This window comes from Candoia aspera, chromosome 17 (genome assembly GCF_035149785.1).
Source record: "Candoia aspera isolate rCanAsp1 chromosome 17, rCanAsp1.hap2, whole genome shotgun sequence".
NCBI classification, from domain to species: domain Eukaryota; kingdom Metazoa; phylum Chordata; class Lepidosauria; order Squamata; family Boidae; genus Candoia; species Candoia aspera.
Window position 1 is genome coordinate 4,717,829 of NC_086169.1, and position 16,554 is coordinate 4,734,382.

At 48.8% G+C, this 16,554-nt stretch overlaps 1 protein-coding gene across 1 annotated transcript; it reads right to left on the bottom strand.

Annotated features, from left to right (window-relative positions):
• Positions 1 to 1,354: 1,354 nt before the first annotated feature.
• On the bottom strand, positions 1,355 to 8,907 carry KCNK4 (potassium two pore domain channel subfamily K member 4). Its single transcript, XM_063316746.1, has 6 exons — positions 8,626 to 8,907; positions 7,935 to 8,055; positions 6,862 to 7,022; positions 5,911 to 6,097; positions 4,468 to 4,607; positions 1,355 to 2,064 (listed from the first exon to the last, which is right to left on the bottom strand). The coding sequence occupies exons 1-6, from the start codon at positions 8,812 to 8,814 to the stop codon at positions 1,573 to 1,575; spliced, it is 1,290 nt and encodes a 429-aa protein (XP_063172816.1). The 5' UTR covers positions 8,815 to 8,907; the 3' UTR covers positions 1,355 to 1,572.
• Between the last annotated feature and the right edge of the window lie 7,647 nt (positions 8,908 to 16,554).

Sequence of the window (16,554 nt, forward strand, 5' to 3'; positions counted from 1 at the left end):
AAAGGCAACCATCCTCCCCAACCCAGGCAATCAGGGGAGGGGAAAAAGTGAGGTTTGAAGGAAAACGGCATTGAGACGCTGTTTGCAGCGTGCAATACGGATTTAATGAACAAAGCCAGCGATGCTTGACACACACACACACAAAGGCCAGAGCAGCTCTTGAGTAGTTTTAATTTTGGGGGCTCCATCACCCCCTCCCCACCTGATAAAATACACAAGATAAGGACAGGCACATTTGTGAAGTGAAGGGTGGAAGACAGAGAGGAAAAGGGCATTCTTCTCGTATTGGTCTTTCTCTGCAATTTAAGAGTTACAGCCAAACTCTGGGAATACAACAGTGGCAAGCCTCTTCAGCTGTGGGCCACAGACCCCTACAATTCCATTTGCAATTTCAAATTTTATCTTTTGCGATTTCTGGGAAGGGATGCTGACTTCCCTTCTGCTCAGAGGTGGAATCCGTTGGATCGCAAATGGACCCCGTCCAAGAAGACAACATCAGAGGACGCTTGGGCTCTAACTTTTATCAAGGCTACAAAAGGATCTCAAATCTACAGGCATTCAGTGGTCCTGTTTTTCCCCAAAGAATACTGAAAATCATTCAGTGAGCTTTCAGGACTGCAGATGGACTCGAACCTGGGTCCATCTTCCAAGAGAAGAAAAGGTTGGGTCCGTGGGGAATGGGTGGAGGGCATGCAAATAGAGACCAAGCCAATGCTCATAGCTGGGGATGGGTGGGAGCAATGCAGGCCTTCCAGGATGTTCAATTCCAGAAGCCTGGAAGAGGTTGCACAGCCATCACAGGCACATAGGTAGAGATGAGGCTTCCCCCAACCTTGAGGGCACAGGAGGATCTCACGGATCAGGAAAGGGTAGCTATTGTGGAAAAAGTGTAACGGTATGTGGGAAAGTATGCCAGAAAGACCTTGGGAGACGGGGTGAAGAGGTGCTGCCAAGGGAATGGTCAGATAAGGGAGAGCATAGCCCACAGCTGGGTAGTAGGTGAGGCAAGAGGCTCAGAAGAGACCTTCCCTAGTTTCTCGGGCTGTAAAGGAGACGGCGGGAGAAGATTTTGTTAACGTAGCTTTACAATAAAGTAGAATTAGCTTACCTGGTCTTGTTTCCTGTCTGGTGTCCCTGGTAAGGCTGACATCAAACTTGCAAGTCTGAAAGAACAAATCTCCCGCTGTCTCCTTTACAGCCCAAGAAACCAGGGAGGGTCCCTTCTGAGCCTCTTGCCCTACTCACTATCTAGCTGTGGGCTAAGCCGCCTCTTATCTAACCGTTCCACTGGCAGTATTGCTTCGCCCCATCTCCTGAGGTCTTTCCCTCGTCCCTTTCCCACATAGTATTACAGAGGGGGAATGCTGAGGGCACTTCCCAGCCCCTTCCAGGAGCCGTTTTATCACTGCAGATGGGAATGGGTACATGTCAGGGCATTTGCTCAGCACCTCGTGCAAACAAGAACACAGTCGCTTAGGATCTCCCTCCGCCAGGAGTGGAGGAAAAGAATGGATGGATCGGCACCATGGATCAGAAAATCCCTCCAAGCTAAGCGCTGATGCGCTCCTGTCTTTAGACCGATTCGCCTTTGTCCCGGTTCCGGCTGAGAAGAATCATGGGTAACCCCAGTGGCTCTCTAGGATCAGCACGGTGCCGTGCCCGCGGGCGCCAGCGTCGGGGAAGCCGGGTGGAAGGGGGTCCCCCTTCGCTAAGTGTGTCAGAGCTCTCGTCAATGAAAGCCAGGTTTTCCCCTGTGTAGTCGATAGGCCGTGGGGAAACGACGTTGCGGGTGTTCAGTTGAGCCACATTTTGCGAGGGGGACGAGGAAGGGCCCAAGCAGAGCGGTGCTGTGGCTGGCATCAGACCCGGGTGCTGCAACATGAATGCAGGCGGTGGCGAAGACAGGGGGTTTTCCCCTTGAGGCAAGATGGCTGAAGGCGATAGAGGCTTCCCTTTTAAGGAGGCGACTCGATGCAGCTTCTCCGGAAACCCCATGCTGGGGACACGCAGCTGGGACGCCACGTTGCCTGTCCAGGAGGCGGCATGCGCTGTCAGATCTCCCATCTGTGGAGAAAGCATGAAGCTCAAAATACAAAGAGGGCAGAGCCAGGCCTTCCCCACCCTGGGCCCCTGCCAGATGTGCGGACACCAATTCCCAGAATTCTCAGGGCTGGGTTTACAAACCATCCTAATCATAATCCTAAAGCTGGATGCAAGCAATCGCTTCGGCTCCAACTTAAAATCTGAATCTGTTCTTGCCAAGTGAAATTTGAATCCAAACAATGGGAAGCAAAGGCAAAATTGTTTCCCGTTGTTTGGGCCTTCTTTTATATGTGATGTTCTATCTTGATATTGCAGCAAAATGCAATGTACAGCAGTAGCCTGAACCTGCTTTTCCCAAACAGGGGAGGCCCTCCAGACAAGCTGCACCACACGCCCCTGCTCCTCAGCCAGGGAGGATGGGGCTTGTAGTCCAAGCCATCTCAAAGGGGCTCAGAGAAGACCAGGGCTGGCATTTCTAAGCTTCCCCTGGAGAACCCTTCCTGGTTTGTTTTACAGCTTTCCATCTGGCCATCAGAGTCAGAGTGAAAGAAACGGCTTTCAATTAAGGCTGCTGATGAATGAGGGAGTGTGTGTACAAAATTAACACCATCTGCTTTTTGGAGTGGCAGAAGGGCCTGGTGCCAAATGTGGAGGATTCCCTCTCCTGGCTCCATTGCTGCAGCCATTAGATGTGTGTCTGTGGGTGGGTGGGTGTTTGTGTGCATGCCTTTGTAAACGCTCTAGCCAAAATTGCCAGCTGCAGTTTAAATTAATTCCTCCTGCTGCAGCAAATTCTGGATACGAGGCAGATTAGGACTAACAGCCATGACCATTAAGTGGGCTGAAGGCAGCAATTAGAATGTAATCCAGTTTTATCACCAAAGGGTAAATCCTTTGGCAGCTAGAAAACAAAAAAGGAAGGAGGACTTAAAATTCTCTATATTTCTATTCTTTCCTTGTGTTTTTCTTTTTGGGAGTGGGAAGGTTAACTAAGGATTTTGCTGAATTTGGCCTGCTTGGAAACTTGCTTAGGATCTTTCTACCTTGTAAAGCTTCCACTGGCTTCATAAAACTATTGACCTTTTAGACACACTGAGGTTGTTTTTTTTCTGTGATGGCAATTGACTTTTTGGGTGAACTGGCATTCAGACCGTTTCCGATTCTCCTGATTAAGATGAAGAGGCTTAATGTGGCCTTTAAAACGTGTTCCAGGTTTTATGGGTTTTATTATCCCACTGAAGCTATCGTTTTACGAGTGCAGTCTTGGGGCCGATCCCAGAAATGTCCAGTTTCAAAAAGAAACTGGTGGCCAAGTTCCTATTCTGCCTACAATCCTAGGGGAGAGGTGGTTAGTCTAGATGGGAAAATCTGGTTGGTTTATTATCGCAGGGTTTCTCAACCTTGGCAACTTGAAGATGTGTGGACTTCATGGCTGGCTGGGGAATTCTGGGAGCTGAAGTCCACACATCTTCAAGTTGCCAAGGTTGAGAAGCACTGGTTTATACTAACTAAAATCAGCCTGGTTTATACTAACTTCCTGGCTTAACCAGGGTTAAAGACCCCAAAGGTACATTTGGAAATAGGCAATGCTTAGTGGGTTCTAATCATGGTCTGTTTAGAGAAGAGGTCACATTGCAAGCAACCCTTACCCCTAACTGTAATGGTTATGCAAATCTAGCAACTGGCTTCATTCACTAAGCAAGTTTGTTGCTGTACAGGTAGTCCTCGACTTATGATCACAACTGGGATTGGAACTTCCGTTGCTAAGCAAGGCAGTTGTTAAGTGAGTCACACCTGATTTTACAACCTTTTTTGACATGGTCATTAAGCGAATCTGGCTTCCCCCATTGACTTTGCTTGTTGGAAGCCGGCTGGGAAGGTTGCAAATGGCGATCACATGACCCTGGGATGCTGCAACTGTTGTAAATACATGCCGGTTGCTAAGCGCCTGAATTTTGATCATGTGACCGTGGGAATGCTGCAACGGTCATATGTGCGAGGACTGGTTGCAAGTCACTTTTTCAGCATAGTTGTAACTTTGAACGGTTGCTAAACAAATGGCTGTAAGTCAAGGACTACCTGTAATGTGAGGCTGTTCGCCTGACTAGAAAGGGGTGAGGATTTTACATGCAATCAAATTGACTTCTTTTCTTCTTAGTGAAATGTAATTTTGGAAACTCTCAAACGGGGTAGAAAGTTTTGGTACGGTTGTGTGGATGCGCTCCTCAGCTGGAGTCAGAGAGTCATATTTTTTGGGAACTATATTCCATTTGGACAGGCTGCAGATGTGCGCATGGGACAACAGCACTTGGTACCCCCAATCATCCCCTTTGTTGGAAATTCTGGGGGTAGGGTTCCCAACACAGCCATGCTGAAAAAGCCCATTTTTAAGTAACTGGGGGCAGTTGCCCGTGGCATGCTCACCTCAGCTCTCGTGCGTCTGGACAGCACCCGCAACCAGTTGCCAATCATGGTCAGGATGGAGGCAAAGTACGCCAGTCCCAGCAGAATCCAGACCACCACCAGTGGTTGGTACCAGAAATAATCATGGCTTTTCGTGTCACCTGGGAGGTAGAATGCACTGGGAGCTGGAGGCTCTCGACCATTGCCCAGCCCCTCCCGACCCACCAGGGAGAGTCAACCTGCAACCCCAACTATAATTCCCAGCATCCGTCACTATTGGTCATGCTCAATGGGACTGGCTGGGACAAAAATTGGGAAGGTGATATGTTGTCCCTCCCTCCCTCATTTCTCAATGCTGAAAATTCAGGAAACTTTAGTTAGAGAGGTGAATTCCAGTCGGGACCTGACTGTGATGGGAGTGATGGGCTTGTTCTACCTGGCCTGCAGGATTTTCATTCCCCAACTCAATTTTGTGAGTAAGATATGCAAGCTTGGGTATAACAAAGGTCTCTTCTTTAGGCTGGCTGTTTAAGAGAGAGATAGCTGGAAGGACATTCCTATTAGGCCTGGCAGACCCCACCACCTGTAAAACTCAGTGGATAATATTAAACCAAGTTCTCCTTCCCCATGGAATCTATCTTGCAGTTCAGTCAAGATAAGGCCTGAGCTCCATGGGATATACAGGCAATTAATTAATAATAAAAAGATTCTTGTTTCAAACAGGAAGGAAAGGGAAAAAATGCAAACAAGGAAAATAAAACCCTGGAAATAGATTTACAGATAGTCCTTGACTTACGACCACAATTGGGACCAGAACTTCTGTCGCTAAGTGAGGTGGTCATTAAGTGAGTCACACCTGATTTTATGACCTTTTTGCCATGGCCATTAAGTGAATCACACGGTTAAGAGAATCTGGCTTCCCCCATTGACTTTGCTTGCCAGAAGCCAACTGGGATGGTCGCAAATGGCAATCACATGACCATCGTAAATACATGCCATTTGCCAAGTGCCTGAGTTTTGATCACATGACCAGGGGAGGACACTGCGACAGTCGTAAGTGTGAGGACTGGTCATAAGTCACCTTTTCCAGCACTGTCATAATTTTGAATGGTCATTAAACGAATGGTCGTAAGTCGAGGACTACCCGTAGTAGATTTCTAATACTTCATTTCTCTTGCAGCAGTCTTTTTAAATTTCAGATGGGCCACATATGGGAAACTCGGCCTCTGAACTGTCAGCCTCAAGGAGCGCCCTGTGGGACTCAGAAACTTTCTCGTTGCACAGAGAACATTACGTCTAGTATGTATTCGTTCATTTGGACCAATCGCTGCGTCAACAGGATTTGCATAGCAATCTTGGGTTTATTCCATCCATTTTCTGCACCCAGCCCCCAAGCAGGAGAGGACGCCGCAACCTGCACGTCCCATTTTGCAAGGCGTGTCTGTTTCTTCCTCCTGCCCTCACCTGCCACGTAGTCACCAAACCCAATCGTGGTCAAGGTGATCACCACGAAGTAGACACTTTCCAGGAGTGTCCAGCCTTCTACATGCTGGAAGACAATGGTGGGCAGAGAGACAAAGAGGAGGCAGCCGATCAGGATGAAGAGCAGCGCGGAGATGACGCGGACGATGGTGGCGCTCACCTGCCACTTCTGCAGAGGAAAACAGGGCCCAGAATGAGAGGCAGTTCCTACCAGGCCGGTGTCTGCCCAAATGGTCCGTCTAACCAGCATCCTACAGGCAGTCCTCGCTTAATGGCACAAGTGGGACCAGAATTTTGGTCGCTAAGCAAAGCAGTTATTAAGCGAATCCAACCCGATTTTACGACCCTTTTTGCAGCGGTCATTAAGTGAATCACCATGGCTGTTAAACGAACCACATGGCCGTTAAGTGAATCACATGGTTCCCTATTGCTTTTGCTTGCCAGAAGCCAGCTGGGAAGGTCAAAAATGGCGATTACGTGGCCACGGGACACTACGATGGTCATAAATGCAACCTGTAATATGGTAATATTTTAAATATATGGTAAATTGGTATGCATATAATACTTGTCTCTTTACTTACGTTTTAGTAGATTTTTCCTATTGCCTATCTCTTTTTTTCTCTATGCATCGTGGATTTATGTTACTTAGTTGATAAAAAAAAAATTATTGAACTGATTAACTAACTTTAAGTTGGACACCAAGGAATCGAAGAAAACGTTGCAAGCCAAGTAAATAGCCTTTGGAATGAAGCCATCTCCTTCCAGGCAGTGGCTTACAGCACCCATAAGCCACAGACACTGGGGGAGAGAGAGTGAGGGCTGAGGATTATGGGAATGGTAGTCCAACTTTTCTCTAGGGTGTTGTGCTTCCAATGAGCCGCCGTGGAAAATAGATCACTCCTGGAATGGAGGGTAAACATTAATGGAACTCACCAAGAAAATATCTTCCACCTTTCCGATCCCTTTCCGGAGAGAGGATCCCAGATGGTCTCCAACCCCAGCAAGTAACATCCCAAAGAGAGGAATTCCCACCAGGGCATAAAAGATGCAGAAGAGCTGGCCATGTCTGGTTTTGGGGGAGATGTTCCCAAATCCTGTTGGGCCAGGGAGAAACAGCAGAGAGGTCAGAAAAAAAGATAAAAAGCATGAATCAGCAGCCCCCGACCTGTATAGGGGTTTTAATCAGAGCAGTGGAATGAAGCCTCCAGGCTCAAAGGCAGTCTACCTCAAGCAATTTTTGGACCGCCATCACAAAGACGTGTTATTGGAAAGCAGAACCCTTGTCGATATGGGCAACTGATTAACTCTAATAGGGAATTTATTTGTCTTTGTTGGGGGTACTGGGGAGCCCACCTCTACCCACTTAAAAATGGGCTTTTTCATTTCAATCCCTGAATTCACCTCTTTTTTGGAGTTTGCACAACACACTCAATCAGGCCAAGCCAGTCTACTAAGCTATAAACAGCTAGACCTTGGCAACTTGATGTGTGGACTTCCACCCATCTTAAAGCATGCTGGCTGGGGAATTCTGGGAGTTGGAGTCCACCCATCTTAAAGCATGCTGGCTGGGGAATTCTGGGAGTTGGAGTCCACCCATCTTAAAGCATGCTGGCTGGGGAATTCTGGGAGTTGGAGTCCACCCATCTTCAAGTCACCAAGATTGAGAAACACTGAGCTAGACTAACCCAAATCACACCGTTCGGGTGGTGTGAATGGAACTGCTAGGTTTTTACTGCTCCGGCTCCATGCGTGTGAACCCAGCAGCAGCGAGACCTGGCTTAAAATTAAGTTTCGCAAAGGAGGCGCAGGAAGCTGGTTTCCCCACCTCCCGGAAGAGATACAGACCCCCCAAACCGTTGCTTGCTGCCATTGTCTTTCTGGAGGCTCCATAATCAGCCCACACCTGTGCCCATTACCCAGATTGTAAAACCGAGGCCACCGCTTAATCAGCCACCCGCTCAGCATGCTTGTCTGATAAGCCAACTTTCCTATCAACCCCTGGATACCAATAGTGGTGATAACAGTGCCGGCGAAGAAAATGGCACTGTCCATGTCCCAGTGAGAGGTACTGGCATTGCTCCCGTTGACCACCGGATCCACGCCAGCGCCTGTAGCCTCGCTTACTTGCTAGGAGGAAGGACAGAAAGAAGAATTAAGGACACTTCCGGGCAACTTTCCTAGCAAAGTTATTTAAGTCATTTGCTTTCTTCCACAATGTTTTTTTTCCTCCAACTTCTTAGTTTAGCTAACAGCCGGTGGATTTCCTGCTGGTCTCCCATCCAAGCATTAACCAGGTCGGGCTTTACGTTTTGAGCTCAGCCAGGGATGGCTGGAGGAGGGTAAAGAGAAGAGACAAACCCCAACTCTAGTGTTTCTCAACCTCAGCCCCTTTCAGATGTGTGGACTTCAATTCCCAGAATTCATTGAGAATTCTGAGGTGGAGAAACTCTGACTAAAGCCTGGGGGGTTCTGGGAGTCGAAGTCCACACATCTGACAGGGGCTGAGGCAGAGGAACATTGTTCTAGAGGCTGGGGGATTCTGGGAGTCAAGTCCACACATCTGACAGGGGCTGAGGCAGAGAAACATTGTTCTAGAGGCTGGGGGATTCTGGGAGTTGAAGTCCACACATCTGACAGGGCCTGAGACACGTGGCCCTCAGCAACGGTTTTGCCCATCCCGCCCGCCCGCCCGCTCACCTGGATCAGCTCCTCCAGCTCCTCCACGGCCACGCACCCATGCTCCTTCAGGAACTGCTCCAGGTACACCTGGATCTTCACCTGCCGGCTGGCTTCGTGGGGTTGCTCCAGCAGGCGGAAGATGAAGGCGCCCATTACCAGGTAAACCAGGACGATGGAGCCGAGGGCCAAGACAGTCGTCCGGCGCATCACCGCACTGGGCTCCGCCGGCCGCTGGCTGAAGATGGAATCCCTGGAGACGTAGCAGACTACGGGCAGAGAGCCATGGGGGTCAACGGCTGGCGGATAACTCACTGCCAGAGGATGAGGAAAGAAGACGGGACGGGGTGAGCGCACCGGGTAGGACTGCATCCAGACAACCCGCCGGATGGCTGGCCTCTGCCCCGAGAACAGCAGAGCAAATCCGCAGGCTGTGCGGAGCTTCCATGTTCAGGGGCACTCTATCTCTAAAATGCAAAGATGCCAGAGCGGGGGCATCTGATCCTCTAAATGCAACCTTGTTGGGAGCCCCATCTCGGCCATGGGGCTCAGGCCACGCGGTGTGTAAGAGAACAGCATTTACTCGTGGGTTTCCCCCCCCCCCTTCAATAGGATTCCAGGGGACGACGGCTGAGAATTTGGGCTTTGAAGACAAGGTGGGTTTCCTCTGTTTTGAGATCACCCCCTTGCCTTCCCATCTGAGCCTGAAAAAATATTCCTTTCCAGCAACGGACCACAAACTCTTTCTGCCAGTTCCTCCCACTGAGAATCAGAAAAGCGGGGACCCCCCCCCAATAATCCCCATCTTCTTAGAAGCATAGAGGTGAAAGAGACCTAAAAGGTCATCAAGCCCAACCCCCTGCACACTGCAGGATTCGCTCCGCCGTCTCCGAATAGAGGACTATCCAGCCTCCATCCGAAAAGGCGTTCTTGCAACGGGATGTCACAGGCCCCGCTCAGCAGAAGGACCAGGAGGAACCCAAATAAAATCCTGCAAATATCTCACTCAATACCTGCTTCCCTATTCCTCAAACAATTTAGGCCCACGGCTAAAATATTAAATGCACCAACGAACCTCACCCCCAAGGCTCCCTATTAATTATTTCTGCTTGTCATCAGGTAGCAGAATAATTTTTATAAAGTCAACCCGCGTTCCCACAGATGTCTTAACGACTCGCAAGTTCCAGGTCAGTGTATAGTACTCACAATCAACCATAATTTTAAGAGATGGCAAATGGTGTAATTATGCGCAGCCCTGTGCCTAACAGGATTTCCAAATCTGGCATGATTCTATTAAATAAAGAAAGAAATCTAGAGTGCACCATTCAAGATATACAGGTAGTCCTCACTTAACAATGACAGTTAAGTTTAATGACGGTTTGGACTTACAACGGTGCTGAAAAAAACCAACTTACGATTGGTCCTCACACTTACAACTGTCGCAGTGTCCCTGTGGTCACATGATCAATTTGGGCGCTTGGCAACCAGTTCGCATTTATGACCGTTGCAGCATCCCGTGGTCACATGGCTGCCATTTTTGACCTTCCTGGCCAGCTTCTATCAAGCAAAATCAATGGGGTACTTCATGATTTGCTTAACAACCATGTGGTTCACTTAACACTTGCAGTGATTCGCTTAACGACCACTACAAAAATGGTCACAAAATTGGGTTGGATTCGCTTAATGACCACTTCTCTTAGCAACCAAAATTCCAGTCCCAGTTGTAGTCATTAAGCAAGGACTACCTTTATGTCCAAACTTGTTTGGTATCTTCCATTCTCCTTATGCCAAGTCTACTAAGAAGTCACACTGAAAAATTTCAGTTCTAAAAAAGCGATCCAGGCAGTTCCATGTTGCAGAAATGCAGAATAAATTTGGAAAAGCGTTAGATCGTTTCAAACTGATTGCAGACTTTTCATTCAGAAAAGGGTTTCATTTCAGTAAACTTTAATTATGTCAGTTTGTGTTCTCTTAGGGTAAAACATGAAGATACACAAAGACAGAAGGAAGCCTTCATTGTGAAGATATAGGATAAACCACCTAATTTATCTTTTTGCTGTTTGCTTTTGTTTACTAATTACAGTCCAGGGACTTTTGCAACTACATCAAGGGCTGAGAAACCTTGGAATAAAAATCACAGAGGTCAGAATTAGTAAACCGTGGAGCGTTAGAAAAATTAGAATTTTGCAGGGATTCACAACGCCATTCTTGTCCACGGCTGCTCCCACACAAACTCTCCAGGCTTTTATTTCCCACAACAAAATCTTATGACTCAGTTATCCTTGTAGAAATGCAACACAATCAGGTAAACATTTTCAGAGCATCAAAACAAGCATCCTTGGCTTGTTTTGCATCGCTGACTTGAACACGCAAAAGGACTTGGGTTTGAATAAACTGAGTGCCGTGATGTTAAAATAGCAGAGGCTTCTGCTGTATAACCCCACCACACGCGCACACACACGTATGCAAACTTCCTTATTAATGCGTTTTCTAAAAAAAATCAAGAACTCAAAAAATCAAGAACTCTTGAAGCAACCGGGTTTACAAAACAGGACATTCTGCTTCCTATCTGCAGCAAAGCAACCCAGGGGGCTGACTTTGCCAGGGCCCGCATCCAAGCTCGGCTTTCCCCACATGCTTGCAGCCCCGCAAAGAAATCAGAATGGGCATTGCCCCGAGTTCGAAACGCGGAGGACCACTTTCCCTGTTTGGAAACAGGGAGAAAAGCCCATTTCAGGGGGCACAAATGCTCGGAAGGAGAGGAGGAGAGGCCTCTTCATTTTCCCTTAATATGTCCCACCCACCCATTTACCTCCAAGTTCCAAGTTTGGAATCCAGGCATAAAGCAAAGGGTTGTTTTTCCAGCAATGCTCAGGAGCACTTCTGTGGTTGGTGCGGATGCTCACAACCTTTGCCAGCAGCGCGGTGAGCAGGGAGAAATTTGTGGTACGGTGGGACTACTGCCAGCCCCCCAAATCGAGTCAGGCACCAATCAACTGAAGAGGATTCAATTAAATGCCATCACCGAGCTGAGCCCTCATCTTTGGCACCGGATGGGTGTCTAAAAGGCATCTCTAGTTCTCCCTCTGAGGAGCAGGATATCTTAAGCCCGGGGGTAGGCCCCTGGATCGAACAGGCAGCAATTCAGCAGGTGCTTCTCTCCCTAGAGCTGGGGATGAGGGCCTGGCATGCCCTCAGAGAAAAAGCTGGCTCCCCGCCCTCAAAACAGGCCTCAGTTCCACCAGCTTCGGAATCAGACAGAACACTTCAGCCAGACGGAGAATTTTCTTTAGAATGGACAAAGGATATTCCTGAAAGAGGGGCATCAAATTGTAAACCTGCAAAGGTTGGCTGAAAAAGCGTTCTGTGAGACCCAAAAGTTGGTGCAGTTGGGTGCTGTTCCAGTTTGGCATTCTCATGGATCCTATGCAGCTTTGGGATAACAAGGCCAATGTTGGCCTTTTCTGTTCAGACAGCATTCCTGCTCAAAGCCTCTAATTTTGATCATGCATCACCGACACCAATCCCTATACACCAGAAGCGTGCAAGGTGGCTCACTTGCTCCCATCATGACTTGTGCCATTCTGGCTGTGCACAATCAGCTTGCACAGTTCTAAATTCTGCACTGAAGCTTTTTACTATATTTCTTCAGTCCCATGCACACCCATGGACACCTATTTTCCTCCTGTAGACATGCCACCCAGATCACGTTGTGGCCTCGTGGTGACGGGGTTCAACCGGCCTTGGGGAGAGCCAGTTCAATTCCCCTCAGCCACGGAAGTTCCCAGTGGGCCTAATTGTCCCCTCTTGGCCCAGCCTACCTCGCAGGGTTGTTGTAGGGGAAATTTGCAGAATGGGTTTTTAACATAGATAAATGTAGATACTTCTATAGATAAATCTAATTGTCCCCCGTTGGGGGAGATGGGCGGTGATACAAATTTGAATAATAAATAATAAATAAATAAATAAATAATTGCCTTGGAAAGCTGGTGTGATGTAAGCCCTGCCTAAGTCACAGGGTGGGGCTCCTGAACTAATACCAGCCTAATAGAATTTAAAATAAAGGAGCTAAACTCAAACAGCTTCAGATAACCCCCATGCTCCGTCGGCTCAGCCTGTTGGACAAACACAGCCTCTGTGTGCGTTTTACACTTTGTCACTCTCTTGTGCCTTTCAAATACCCACTGGCTTGCACACCCAGGCAAAGTTTTGGGTTTCAAACCCTTGCCCTGTTTTTTTTCTCCTTTGGGGCTGCTTGGCTTTTTAAAAAGCCAGTATTTACTACCCCGACTTTTTCCCCTTATCCTGCCTTTGCCCCCATCCAGATTGTGTAACGCACCATTTTTTTTTTTGACAAAGGACCAATGTGCCATGTGCCGTGAGACTCCTAAATTGTTCTCTCACATCCAATTGTGTTTTTCCCATCCTACCCACACCTGCACGCACACACAAAGGTGGGCTATCCTATCCTGTTACACACACACACACGCACAATCAGCTGCTTCAGATCACACACACACTTGCTTTTTGAAGCCGACTCAGCGTGCAATTCCCTTGCACAGTCACTCTCGAAGGCTTGTGCACACCTCCCCTGCCCTCGGGCCGCTTCTCCCCCCTCCAAAGGAGACGGGAACCCGACAACGACAACAAAGCCGCCACACACTTACCTGGAAGGGGGAAAAAACCACCCCGAGAGGCTCTGTCTGCGAGTAACGTCTCTTTCTCGCCCGCCCGCACATTTAATGCTGTTTCACCATCGTCTCGTCTCGGATGCACAAACCCGTCCTTGTTCCCCCCTCCCTGAGATCACGGAGTAGCCCCCTTTCCAAAGAGACAAAAATGCTCTGGGAGGGGGCAGTGATGCCTAGTGGGTGGGGAGGGGCGCTGGGGAGACCCCCCAAACATCCACCCCACCCCACTTTTAGGTGTCCGGTACTCACTCGCTGCGCCCGTTCTGGCTTCGGGCTCTGCCTGGCCTGGGGCAGGTGATGCCTCCTTTCCCTTCCTTCCCCCCCCTTCCCCTTCAGTTGGTACCCAGACCTCCGGGCCCATCACCCCCAGCCTGGCCAGCCCCCAGATCCAGCCCCACCGTGTGGAGGCGGGCGAGGCGTTGTGGGTTAACCCTTCGGGGGACGCGGAGCTGGGAATGACAAGGGAAAAACGGAGCAGAAATCCACGGAACCGCACCATCCGTCGACGCGCCCCTGAAGGGTCTCCCCCCCCCCAGGAAGTGGCAGGAGGTCCCCCCCCATCTCCCCCACCTCCCCCAGCCAAAGACTCGGGGTGAGATACTTTTTTTAGGGGGAAGGGGGGAAGACTTGGAAAATAAAATGATTGGTAGCAGAGTAATGCAGCTGGGAGAGAAGGCGAGTGTGTAGCGGGTGGGGGGGCAAGCCTGGGGAGGGGGTGGCTGTTAATGATGGCGAGGCGGAAAAGTGGGGGAAGCGGGGGAGGTCCAGGGTGATGGTTCCGAAGGGGTCAGACCAGTCAGACAGAAACGCAGGAAGAATTTCGTTCCAGCTACCAGAAGAGACCCCCCTTGCAAAAACAGAGAAACCAGGATCCATTCACACAACCCATTCACCCTGTTAGGGAATCCACCCCTAAGCGAGCGGGATTTGCACAGAACGCAAAGCCAGAGGAGGGAGGGAGGAAGGGAGGGAGGGAGGGGAGAAAGAGGAAGGAAGGAAGGAAAGAGGAAGGGAGGGAGGAGAGAAGGAAGGAAGGAAGGAAGGAAGGAAGGAAGGAAGGAAGGAAAGACAAGCAAAGAAGGGAGGGAGGGAGGGAAGGAGGAGAGAAAGAGGAAGGAAGGGAGGGAGAGAGGAAAGAGAAAGGAAAGGAGGAAGGAAAGACAAGCAGAGGAAGGAGAGGAAGAGGGAGGGAGGGAGGGAGGGAGGGAGGGAGGAAAGACAAGCAAAGAAGGAAGGAAGGAGGAAGGGAGGAGAAAAAGAGGAAGGGAGGAGAGAAAGACGGAGGGAGGAAGGAGGGGAGAGAAGGAAGGTTGGTTGGTTGGTTCTGCAGCAGAAGATATCCTGCAGGTGGCTGGAAAGGGGTAAAACTCATTTTCACTGCATTTAAGAACTTTAAAAATCACTGTGAAGCCATTTCCCCCCCACAAAGAATTCATGCCCAGAGTTCCTGGGTCCCCCATCCGTATCCCAGCCAAACTAATTTAGCTCCTAATAAACGCCACCACAGTAGGAGCTATTAGCAATCTACCTACAAATCCACTTCCTTTCAAATAACCCTTTCCCCCAAACCAATAAGCTTTTGGCTACTTGCATCAATACCATTCTCCAGCCCCGCCGAATTTACCGCCCTCAATGTGGACTAGCTTCCTGAAACTTTAGTCCTCTCTCCAACGTTCCCCATTACAAAAAGAAAAATCTCTACATATTCTCTCATCTCTACCGACCTTACTTCTTTGCCTTAGTGGGAACAGACCAATTCATGAAGATCAGATGCATTTTCACTTTTTTTCACGGGGGCCCATCTCCCACCACGCCAGATTTCTGTGAAGGACCCAGCTTTCCTACAAGGGCCGGATAAGAGGTTTTCAGCTTCAAACCGGTAGTAGGGCTAGAGACAAGTGCCTTGAACAGCTTTTTGATCCATTAACACATCAGTGCAGACCTGTTTACACACTGCACACCATGACAGCCTGGACACGCTTGATTTGTGGCCCGCGGCATGAACCATCCTTCACCACCGGCAGCCAGGTTTTGCAGGAACCCCATTTTGCACTGACCAGATTTGGCATGCATTGGTAATTTGGGACTGCAGGGAAGATTTTGCTCGGTTTTTATTATTTTTAAGGGCGAAACGCTACAGGAGATAAATAGTTGCTTACCAGCTGGGAAGGACTGGACCTGCGTATCAGCCTGGCAAAATAAAGAATATCTCCTTCCCTCCTCTGAATGCGAGAACCAGACTTCAGGGAGTGAGCCGTCTGCATTTTGATTAAATTACATTCATCTGCATCTGAGTAAGATTGGCTGGAAGTTAGAGAGACTAACAAAAAACCCCACAGATGTCAATTCTGCCTTGAGACAACCTCTTGATCTCGCCATCTTCCTGCAGGCCTGGAAGATAAATGACCTACCATGCAGGGTTGTTGCCGAGATAAACCAGGTAATTCCCAATATTGCATCACGGCAGCGATGGGTGCACCATTGGGAGCCCTGAAGAAATATCTGGAGAAACTCTACTTTTGTGGTTGCTAAGAGTCACCACTGACTTGATGACACATAATTGATCAATCAATCAATCAAGTCACCTGACTTCACAAGCATCAAGTGCAGATGGGGGAACAATTTGCCTAGCTGTGAATTCAAAAAAGGCAGGCCGAAGTCCAACAGGTCCAGCCCATGAATCCACAGGCTTACCCCACCCCAGAGAAACCGATGTTTCAGAGTGTACAAAGCCTGTGTCCCCAACCACGGTTTATAGCTGCCCGCCGGAAGCTTTGATTTAATTTGAATTCTCAAAGCCAGGCCAAATTGAACGTTGACTGTATTTAATGCGCTTCTAAATTGATTGTATAAACCCTCCTCCGGTCTTTATTTCTTCACAGTATTGTATGTTACAATTTGTCTGGATGGTCAGATTTTTATACCCCGATTTAGCATCTTCGCTTTCCTTCTCTCCTTTCTGATCTGGATTTATGTCAGAAGAATCACAAGGCCCTGCTTTCTGATCTGATCCAAACGGCCAGCCAGAATGGGGGTTTTGTTTTGAATTACAGGTCGTCCTTGCTTAACGACCACAACTGAAACTGGAATTTCGGTTGCTCAGCAAAGCAGTCGTTAAGCAAATCTGGCCTGGTTTGACCACCTTTCTGCAGCAGTCATTAAGCAAGTCACACAGTTGCCCACTGACTTTGCTTACCAGGAGCCAGCCAGGAAGGGCAAAAATGGCAATCAAGTGACCATGGCATGCTGTGACGGTCAT